This window comes from Erinaceus europaeus, chromosome 6 (assembly GCF_950295315.1).
Source record: "Erinaceus europaeus chromosome 6, mEriEur2.1, whole genome shotgun sequence".
In the NCBI taxonomy this organism is placed as follows: Eukaryota; Metazoa; Chordata; class Mammalia; order Eulipotyphla; family Erinaceidae; genus Erinaceus; species Erinaceus europaeus.
The window spans coordinates 9,326,807-9,338,199 of NC_080167.1; the positions used below are offsets into that span (position 1 = coordinate 9,326,807).

At 48.7% G+C, this 11,393-nt stretch overlaps 1 protein-coding gene across 6 annotated transcripts in view; it reads right to left on the reverse strand.

The window, feature by feature from the left end:
• Positions 1–11,350, reverse strand: part of RNFT2 (ring finger protein, transmembrane 2) — a 71,401-nt gene extending 60,051 nt beyond the window's left edge. For 3 of the 6 annotated variants that reach the window (XM_060193022.1, XM_060193024.1, XM_007528753.3), the window contains exons 1-3: positions 11,240–11,350; positions 8,100–8,272; positions 7,567–7,625 (exon numbers count right to left, since the gene is read on the reverse strand). In XM_060193022.1, coding sequence (XP_060049005.1) covers positions 7,567–7,625; positions 8,100–8,123 — 83 coding nt within the window. In that variant the 5' untranslated portion in view covers positions 8,124–8,272; positions 11,240–11,350. Of the gene's footprint in view, positions 1–7,566; positions 7,626–7,750; positions 7,854–8,002; positions 8,467–11,239 lie in introns of those variants that run through there. The other 3 variants (XM_016190567.2, XM_060193021.1, XM_060193023.1) reach the window with 3 other exon arrangements.
• Positions 11,351–11,393: the final 43 nt, after the last annotated feature.

Consider the following 11,393-nt stretch of genomic DNA (forward strand, 5'->3'; position numbering starts at 1 on the left):
GACTGGGGGAGCACCATGGGTGGTGGATGGTGGTGTGGTGTTTCTCCTCTTTGCTACTCTGTCACTCTTCCCCCCATCTTTGTCTTTCCTTCTCTTTCTCCTATAGAAATAAAAAGTGAAAAACTGGATTGGAGGGAGTCGGGTAGTAGTGCAGCGGGTTAAGCGCACATGGCACAAAGCACAAGGACTGGCGTAAAAATCCTGGTTCGAGCCCCTGGCTCCCCACCTGCAGGTGAAGCAAGTCTGCAGGTGTCTATCTTTCTCTCCCCCTCTCTGTCTTTCCCATCTCTCTCCATGTCTCTCTGTCCTGTCCAACAACGATGACATCAATAAAAAACAACAATAATAACTACAACAATAAAAAAAGAAAAAGAAAAACTGTATTGGAGGGGTCATTTACGGGTGATCCTATGCATGTGTAAGGTCCTGGGCTCATTCCCCAGACCTGTGGGAAGAAAAGAAGAAAGAGAGAGAGAAAGGAAGGCAGAAAGGAAGGTCCCAGCAGAGGAAGGGAGGCATGGGAGAAGTGAAGGCTGGCGAGAGAGCCCACCTGGACAATGTGCCTGCTTTGTCATACATGGGGGTCTTTGCTCAGTCCCCAATGCATTGAAGGAACCCCTCTCTCACTTCCAGGGGGAGGGCTTTGCACAGGCCTTACTCTGGGTGGGCCACCCCCCACCTGCATCTGCCCCTCCGTGGTAAAGGGTGCCCAGTGGTCAGATTGCTGCTAGGACTGCTCCTATTTTTGGAGACTCCCTGCCCCCAGCTAGGACAGTCCCCTGCATGCACTGTCACCTCCCAGTGCCCCTCTCCCCTGAGGCCTGGGGTCCTTGCCCCGGCTTTGCTCCAAGACCTCTTGAGGCCGCTGTGACAAGTACAGGTACTGAGGACCCCAGGCTGGCAGGCAGAATCATAATCTTTGGGGTGTATGTGAGGGGATCCTGGCATCTCAATTGCTCAACCATCCCTTGATGATTTTTTAAAAAAAGATTTTATCTATTTATTAATGAGGAGAAAGGTATGAAAGATCGGAGGAGAGAGAGAAAGAACCAGACATCACTCTGGTACATGTGCTGCTGGGAATTGAACTCAGGACCTCATGCTTGAAAAGCTAATGCTTTCTCCACTGTGCCACCTCCTGGACCATGATTTTATTTATCTTTTTTTATTGCCTCCAGGGTTATAGCTTGGGCTCAGTGCCTACACTACAAATCCACTGCTCCTGGAGGCCATTTTTCCCATTTTGTTGCCCTTGTTGTTACTGTTGCTATTGCTGTTGTTGTTGTTGGATAGGACAGAGAGAAATGGAGAGAGGAGGGGAAGACAGAGAGGGGGAGAGAAAGACAGACACCTGCAGACCTGCTTCACCGCCTGTGAAGAGACCCCCTGCAGGTGGGGAGCCGGGGGCTCGAACCGGGATCCTTACGCCGGTCCTTGCGCTTCATGCCATGTGCTGCGCTACCTCCCGCCCCTCCCCCCCCCCCGGGTGATTTCTTTTATGTGCTGCTGGAGAATGGACTGCAGGCCTCACACACTCATGAGTGGCCTTTCTGGATCATTTTTTCATTCTGTTTAGAGAAAAAGAAGACATGGAGATAGAGAGGGAGAGACAGAGACTGAGGCACTGCTCCACCACCCGAGGTGCTCCGCTGGAGCTGTCCGTGGTGCTTGCTCCGTGTGGTGCTGGAGATCAGGCCCAGAAGCTTGCACGAGGCCAGGCATTCACTGCCCACTGAGCCATCTCCTAGCCCCCCTCCCCGGGTGACTCTAACCTGCCAGTGGGACCGAGAACAACATTTTACACTGGGACCCACTGCATGGTATCAATCACTCCCAGCTTCTCTCTCCTACCCGGCACAAAGCACCCAGCTTTGTGATAGCACATGTGAACTAAGTACCGCATGCTACTATGAATGTGTGAGCCCATGCTAAAGGCTCTGAAAAGGTCTGCGACTGAGAAGCTTCACTGTGTTAAACCTAGTGTTTACTTGACCACGGAATTCTTTTCTTTATTATTATTATTTTCTGTGGAAAACCTATGAATATCCTACAGCACACCTGTGCAACTCAACAGAGTCCATGCAGGTCTGTCCTGGGGCCAGCTTCTCTTGCTTCACAAACTTGACCTTGAGGGAGGTATCATGAGCCTGGTGCGGGGGTGGGGGGTGGGAGGGTGGGTGTGGAAGGGGGGATGGAAGATGGCTCCTCACTTACTCCCACATATCTCCGGCTGAGCCCCAAAGCCCAGGCTCTGTGTGGTCCCACTCCCTCGGGCTCTGGGTAATAACTAGGGCAATGTGGGTAATGGCAACAGCCACTGCCACCATGGCTATGGGCCTCAGGGGGCCTGGAGCGTCCTCTGCTTTTGAAGACGCTGAGCTCAGAAAGTAGGAGTTCTGGCAGATGCCCACGTGGACTCATGTGGGGGCCGCCTCTCCCTTCCCTGCCCCTTGGGGTTCTGGAAAGCTGCCCTATCCCCCCAGGACCCAACTGCACTCTGAGTTCACCGGGCCCAGGGGTCCGCTAGTGCAGCCAGGGCGGACTCAACCCACCAAAGGGCTTTTTATAGCTGCCTCCCTTCCCTGGGCTCAGGATCCAGCCGGGATTGCAGCTTAATCGGGAAAGAACAGTCCTTGGGAGACTGGGGGGAGGGGTGGAGACTACGCTTCCATTTTAACCACTTAAGGCCTAGCGTGTGGGGCTGCCTAGGATGAGAAGTAGATTCACCCAGACTGAAGCACGGATGCGGAGATCTAGTGGTGGGAATTGTGTGGAGTTGTACCACTCTCGTCCTATGGTTTTGTTAATGTCTCCGTTTTAAAATAAATAAATAAATATTAAATATAAAAAACCAAACAAAATAGTGCTGGTATCAAACTGTCACCCCTCACCAAATTTTATAGCACTGCAGATTTTATAGCACTGGTTAAGCCAATAAAAACTTCCCTTCATTGCGAAGCCTGCCTCTCAGGGTTACTTGTCAGTGGGCCAGAAGTGACCACATTGGACATGGCTTTGCACAGTGACAAGCTGTCCAACGCTTAGCAACTTGCCTCTGATCTTGGCTCACATTCCAGACCCGGCACATAGCTCAGTGACTCCCCAAACACACACACACACACCAGAGTTTAATGTATGGAGGTGATTGGGCAACATTGTGGGGAGGCCGTTGCATGAAGAGCAGACTTTTAGTATACACTTCCCAAGAGAAGGGTGCATGCCATGCCAGGCAGGGCTAGAGTGGGGGGTGGGGGAGCAGGGATGGTCAGAAGGCCAGGAGGAGTAAGGAGAAACCCGGAAATTGTGGCTTTTAGTTGTTTTTTTTACCAGAGTCTGTTCATTTATGGCATATGGCGGTGCAGGGGATTGAACCTGGGACCTTGCAGCCTCAGGCAAGAGAGTCTGTTTGCATAACCATTATGGTATCTATCCCTGCCCAGATTGTGGCATTTTAAAAAAATATTTATTTATTCATCTCCCTTTCTTTTTGCCCTTGTTGTAGTTATTATTGTCGTTGTTATTGATATCTTCGTTGTTGGATAGGGCAGAGAGAAATGGAGAGAGGAGGGGAAGACAGAGAGGGGGAGAGAAAGACAGACACCTGCAGACCTGCTTCACCGCCTGTGAAGCGACTCCCCTGCAGGTGGGGAGGTGGGGGCTCGAACCGGGATCCTTTCACCAGTCCTTGTGCTTTGCACCACCTGCGCTTAACCACTGCGCTACTGCCCAACTCCCAAGATTGTGGGCATTTTAATGGTGCCCTCTGCACTGAACAAAGCCGGCAGGAGACAAGGCTTCAGGCTGGTTGGTGTAATGGTGTCATGGTGTTGGGCTCTGGCAGTGAGCTCCCATTGTCTGGCAGCTAGCCCTAGGCCGCTGGGGCAGGTGAGAGACTGACTGGGCATATGAGAGCAGAGGTGGTGAGGACACAGGCTCAGGACCACAGGGGAGATGGAAACAGGTCTGGCTGTTCCTCCAGCCCTACAATCAGCCCTATAATGCAGACAAACACAGAATTGAAGAAACACAGTTAAACCGCTCTGGAGCTGGGGTTTTGGCGGAAGGGAGCCCTACAGAGAACATGCCCTGGGAGCCGTCCTCGGGCTGGGACAGTCCCCCAGTCTCCACTCCCCTGCTGGCATGCACTCCAGAAGCAGGCAGCCACCCCTACCTTCCCTTTGCTTCCCCAATGGCTGCAGAGTTTGGTGTCACTGTTTGGCTGTTCTGCAGGGAAGAAGGCCAGCCTCAAATTACACAACCCCAGACTATGTCCCAGTACAGTCACCTCCTGCCGCTGGTGCCTTTGGCAAGTAACTCCACCCCTGGGCCTCAGTTTCCCCGCCTGTAAATAAAGCCCAGGGTGTTGTTGAGTGAGGGTGGGGATGCACAGACTCCCCCTCTGGCAGAGAGCAACCCTTGGCAGCAGTTTCCAGAATAGTTGTCTGACCTCAGAGTGAACTGAAAATCTGAGGGCAGTGACCATGGCAGAAATATGAGGGTCACTGTGTCTTGAGTGCTTGCTCTGAGACACGCACCCGTTAGCCTACTGATGCCAGGGCTGCACTGTGGAGTCCAGGGCTCATGCAAGGCTTTTTGCCCCCAGGGCTACTTTTCCATTCAGAGGGAGAAAGACACCACAGCATAAGAGCGTTCCCTGGTGTCTCAGCACCTCCTGTATGGTGCTGAGCTTGGACCTGGACCCAGTGTGTGGCAAGGCTTATTCTTTACAAGAATGAGCACAAGACTCAACACGGCCATGACCAAAGTTCCAGAAACATCACCTCCAAAAGGTCCCTCTCTCTACCCACCCCCACCTCCTTCACTATGCCCTCTGGTAAGCAGCATGTTTTATTTTTTTAAATATTATTTATTTATTTTCTTTCTTTTATCATTGGATACAGACAGAAATTGAGAGGTGGTAGATAGAGAGGGAGAGAGACAGACAGACATCTACAGCATTGTAAAGCATTCCACTTGTAAAGCATTCCCCCTGCAGGTGGAGACCAGGGGCTTGAACCTGGGTCCTGATGCACAATAGCGTATGCACTTATCCAGGTCTGCCACCGTCTGGCCCCAGACCAGCATGGTTTTCACATACTTTTTTTTAATTTGGTTGTCTTTCAGGCTTTATTGCTTCCAGGCTGACTTATTCTTCTTCTATTTTATTATTTATTTATTATATTTACTTATTCCCTTGTTGCCTTTGTTGCTTTATTGCTGTAGTTATTGTTGTTGTTATTGCTGGATAGGCCAGGGAGAAATGGAGAGAGGAGGGGAAGACAGAGAGGAAGAGAGAAAGATAGACACCTGCAGACCTGCTTCACCGCTTGTGAAGTGACTCCCCTTCAGGTGGGGAGCTGGGGGCTTGAACCAGGATCCTTACGCTGGTCGGTTATTGCGCTTTGCACCACGTGCGCTTAACCCACTGCGCTACCGCCCAACTCCCTATTTATTTATTTTTTAAAGGACTTAAGTTAATAGATTTATTTAATATGTACAATGACAAAACAGGAATTAGAATCCACAGACTGACATAAATGTTGGCTCTGGCCCAAGGTAAAATCATAATTTATTTTCTCTGGCCCGTTTCAACAGAGTTAAAGGGAAAACCATTCAGTTGTTCATTAACATTTGTAAGTAACACCCCAATGAACCCTAGAAATGCTGCTGAAACGGTAACTGTGGTTGGGAAGGAAGGGGATAACTGGTGACACTAATTATACTTGAATTAACACTCGAAAAACTAACCTAGTTTGATGTACAATTCTCTAAAAATATCTTTTAAAAATCTCCAAAATAAATATTTAAAATCTTTCAAGATACACTAATATCAGGATGACTTTTTCACATAGAGAGGGACTGGAAGGGAGAAGAGAGAAAGAACGAAGCAGGCTACAGCACCAAACCTCCCAGTGTGGTGGGGGCCAGGCTTAACCCTAGGTCATGCATACGGCAAAAAAGGCACGTTGCCCGGTCAAGTTATTTGGCCGGCCCTGTTGTTACTTTTTTTTTTTTCCCCTCCAGGGTTATTGCTGGGGCTTGGTGCCTCTATGATGAATCCACTGCTCCTAGAGGCCATTTTTTCCATTTTGTTGCCCTGTTCTTCTTGCTGTTATTGTTGTTGGATAGGACAGAGAGAAATTGAGAGAGGAGGGGAAGACAGAGAGGGAGAGAGAAAGACAGACACCTGCAGACCTGCTTCACCACTTGTGAAGTGACCCCCTGAAGGTGTGGAGCCAGGGGCTGGAATCGGCATCTTTGGGCTGTTCCTTGCGCTTCGCATCATGTGCACTTAACCACTGGCCCCTATTATTTTTTTAAAGATTTATTTGGGGGTCTTGGGAAATAGCATTGGGGTTCTGCAAAAGACTTTCTTGTCATTGGGCCTGGCCGGGTGCTGGCACACCTGGCTGAGTGCAAAAGACTTTCTTTTTTTTTTTTTTAACTATCTCTTTTATATATATACTTACTTATTTTCCCTTTTGTTGCCCTTGTTTTTGTTGTTGTTGTTGTTGTAATTATTATTGTTGTTGTTATTAATGCCATCATTGTTAGACAGGACAGAGAGAAATGGAGAGAGGAGGGGAAGATAGAGAGGAGGAGAGAAAGACAGACACCTGCAGACCTGCTTCATCGCCTGTGAAGCGACTCTCCTGCAGGTGGGGAGCCGGGGGCTCGAACCAGGATCCTTATGCCAGTCTTTGTGCTTTGCGCCATGTGTGCTTAACCCACTACACTACTGCCCAACTCCCAAAAAGGCTTTCTTTTATCTGTTTATCTATCTTATCTATCTATCTATCTATCTATCTATCTATCTATCTATCTATCTATCTATCTACTTACCTACCTACCTACTTACCTATTTATCTATCATTTATCTATTTACTAGAGCACTATTGGGTTCTGGTTTATGGTGGTGTGGGGGACTGAACCTGGGATTTTGGAGCCTCAGGCATGAGATTCTCTTTGCATAATTATACTATCTACTCCTGCTCTGCAAAAGACTTTCATAGCTGAGGCTCTGAAGCCCCAGGTTTACTTCCCAGCACCACAGTAATCCAGAGCTGAGCAGTGCTCTGGTTTCTCTGTCTTTTTCTTTGTGTCTATCTCGCCTTCTCTTATTAGAACAAAAAAATTTTTAAAAATTATTTGGGGCCCTGAAATAACAGCCCACTAGGTAGGGCATCTGCCACGCCATGCCTGAGACCTGGCTTCAAAGGCCTGACACCACATGGGGGCTGCTTTGGGGGTGAGGGAAGTCCTAGTGCCATGGAGTCTTTCCTTCTCTCTCTCTCTCTCTCTTTCTAGTTGAAAGAAGTTGGCACAGAGAGGTGAAATTTGCTTTTGGGTAATGCTCTGGTGATGGCAATATATATATATAATTTGTTTTTAATGGGAAAAAGAGTGAGCCCAAAGCACATGGTGCTGCATGCCTGCAAGGCCTGTGCTCTGCCCACTGTGTTACCTCCCCAGGAGGCAGGTATCACGGATCCACGTTGGGGTGCCCTCAACATACACACACTGGAAGCCCAGGTCCTCAGAGGGAAGGAAAACAGGATGGCCTACCTTTCCGGCGGAGCACTGTCTGTATTGCTGCTGTGGCGTCTCTGCATCTTCCTTAAGACCTGGAGGCAACACAGTGCATGAGTGAGGGTCCCCCTTCTCCCCGAGGTTGGGAAAAACACCCCGGCAGGCAGCAAGCACCCTCCCCTTAGCTTCTACCCTGACACTGTCCCGACCGTGCCTTCACCTTTTAAGCCAATCAACCCTCAGAGCCACCTTCAAGCCCATGAAGAAAGTGCTGGTGGTCCGTTTCACAGGCAAGTGTGGAGACCCTCTGTGGAGGAGGACCCCTGGGATAGAAGGAAGTGGGGGACCGTGTTATAGTGTCACATGAGGGGCAGGAGGCAGTTAGGAGACACGGACCATGGACTGTGCCCACCCTCCTTTGCTGTGTGATCATGGACAAACATGCAACCTCTCTGTGGCCCCAGATACCCACCTGTGTAATGGGAGGTGGGGCAGGAGGGACCAAGGCCAATGCCGCCTTCCAGCCCTCCTATTTAATAAAAGTGTGAAGTCCCACGGGGACTCCTCACCTGGTTCACCTTGAAGAGCCACATGGACTTCAGAACTCCATGCTGGTGACACGTGAGCTGGGCATTCTGGGCTCCAGATGGGGCCACCAGGTCTCATAGAAAGCAGGACTCAGTCTTCTTTTCCTCTCCTGAGGCAGGCTCTGATCAAGGGGGCTTAGCAGATACCTCAAATCCTGGATGGCACAGAACACCTATGTGAGTAATCCACAGGATGTTCTGAACCTGCGAATAAATCTAGAGCATCACGGTTGTGGGTTCTGTAGCTCTGATCAATTTTCCTCTCTCTCAATGAAGTGTCAGGGAGTGGATCCAGGACCTTGTACACGTGCAGCACCACTGAGCCATCTCCCCGGTCTAATTTGTACTCCTTGATTTTAGAGAGAAATGAGAGGGAGAGACAGTAAGTAAACACCATCCATGGCACTCACTTGGTGCTGTCCATGGTGCTTCCATGTGGTACACTGGGCCATCTCCTAGGCCCTGGCCAGCTCTCAATGATTCACCTATCTTTGGAGCTCTTGAAGACAGTTGCGATCTTCATCTATCTTGTCCTATTGTCACATGATGAGTCTCTATAAAATTGTTTTTAGCTTCAGGTGGCTTCTTTCACACTGCCTGCAGAAAAAATCCAACCTCTGTTGCTGGCCAACAGGTTTGGCTGATGTTTCCAACCTCATTTCCTTCTATTTTCTCCACCCTGGCCCTGCTGGCCTTTCTGTCTTCCAACGTGGCAACCTGGTCCTGTCTCAGTGCCTGAACACGTCTGTCTGTCTCCTCTTCCAGGAACGCTTTTCCTCCCTCAGGTCAAATGTCGCCACCTCCCAGAAGACTTCTCACCCTCCAGACCCACCAAAACACTGTCCTGCTGAGCCTTCTTTGTAATACTTCATTTATTTACATTTGTTTATTTGCTTTATGACCTGTCCTCCACTTAAAAGGCAAATAACACAAAAACAGAGATCCTGCCTGCATAGTTTGCCTTACTAGCTTGGCACCCAGGCGTTACCCGGCACAGAGAAGCACCCATCCTTTATTACAACATCCTGAATAAAACATCTAGGTGTTTCTTAGATCCCTTGCGCCCTCCCTTCTTTTACCTAGAAAAGAAACAAAACCCCCAGACTCCCCATGAATATATATACATACATAGATATGTGCATATATAGTTATATATATATATATATATATATATAGTAATATATATATTACTATTTCTACCAGGGTTATGACTCGGGCTCAGTGCCTGCACATGAATCCACCACTCCTGTAGGCCATTTCCCCCCTTTCTTCGTTTTCTTTTCTCCTTTCCTTCTTCTTCTTTTTTATCTTTCCTCCAGGGTTATTGCTGGGCTCGGTGCCTGCACCATGAATCCACCGCTCCTGGAGGCCATTTTTTCCCCTTTTGTTGCCCTTGTTGTAGCCTCATTGTAGTTATCATCATTACCATTGTTGATGTTGTTCATTGTTGGATAGGACAGAGAGAAATGGAGAGAGGAGGGGAAGACAGAGAGGGGGAGAGAAAGACAGACACCTGCAGACCTGCTTCACCGCCTGTGAAGCGACTCCCCTGCAGGTGGGGAGCTGGGGGCTCGAACTGGGATCCTTACACCCGTCCCTGCACTTTGTGCCACGTGTGCTTAACCCACTGCGCCAATGCCAGACCCCTCCTTTCCTTTCTTTTTTCGTTTTTCATTTTATAGGACAGAGAGAAATGAAGAGGGGATATGTGGGAAACTGAGAAATTTTATGCATGTACAAACTATTGTATTTACTGTCAAATGTGAAACATTAATCCCCCCACTAAAGAAATTTAAAAAAAAAAGAGAGAGAGAGGAGGGATAGAGAGGGAAAGGGGAAGACAGACACTTGTAGCACTTGCTTCAGAGCTTGTGAAGCTTTCCCCTTGTAGGTGCAGACAGAAGGCTTGAGCCCTGGTCCTTGCATATGGTGGTATATGTGCTCAACTGCGTGCACCACCACCTGGCTCTCCATGAACCTCATTTAGTACCAAGACAAAAGTTTTTTTTTTTTTTTTTGACTCTTGGTTCAAGGCATCACAGTCAACTGTTAAATGGCTTCTTAATCCTATATAAGGGTCAGCACTGGTGTCACAAGGACCACTAAAATTAGAAAGGTAACCTCAGCAGATAAAGCACACTGCCGACTGTGGCCAAGGCCCTGGATTCAACTGTAGGCAGCATAGACGAAGACCATGGCCAGCATCAAGGGAACTTCCTGGATGATAGCAGTGTTTGCATCTCTCTCTCTCTTTCTCAGTCTGTAGAGTGGAGAAAAGGGGGAGGCAGCTCATCTGTGTCATATATGTGCAAGCTCCTCCCCCTTCATTCCTCCTAAAGAATGAAAATTAACCCTACTTTCTTTTTTTTAATTTAATTTTTTTTATTTTTATTTTTTTTAAATTTTTTTTAACCCTACTTTCTTTTTTTGGGGGGGTAATAACTTAAGAAACGAGTCAATAAAAAGCATTCTCTTCATATGTGAAGGAAAGTGTAGTCCCTAAATATATTCTAAAAACTTGCCGTTTCACTATAATGCCTCCTCCCCATCACTTGCAAAATCCCGAGGAACACAGCACCCCCAATTTTCTTTTTTTTTTCTTTTTTATTTTTTTATTTTTTTTACCCCCAATTTTCTATTCACAAATATGACACAGTCTTTCAACCACATGTCCAAGATTCTGCATTCGGCTGACTAGTTTCGAGGGGACCCCAGAGTCTCTGCTGGGAGCAAGGCATACATGATCAAAGGGTACATTTCTTTTTGCACTTGGGACGCACCCGAATGAATGAAATGCCTAGTCCCTCCACTCCATCCATCGCACTGCACCCTCAAGAAAGGTTACCCTGCGACTTTTCGAGGCGTGCAATGTCTGAGGTTGCACCCCGGGAGCGGGACATGACCGCAGGGTGATGGAGGCATTAGAGCATCTCTGGTTTGCACAAGGGGCGGGCAAGCAGGTGCACGGGGATGCACCATGGCGGCCTTCACTCTTGCAACCTACGCTCAGCGTAAAGCAGAAGGATTTACGGGCTGGAGATCACACAGACCATTTCGGGTGTGTGTGTGTGGGGGGAGGAAATGTAAACGAAAAAAAAAAAAAAAAGCATTTTCTGTTTTACCTGTCCAGACAATTCAGCAATCTCAGCGGCATCCTCGCCTCAGCGCAAGCCAATCACTGGCGCGGCGGGCAGCACGTGACTCCCGAGTGCTTCCGGCCGCTGTTCGGGTGCTCAGGCCTAGTTGGGGGCCGGCGCTAGGACCCGGGCGCTGCCA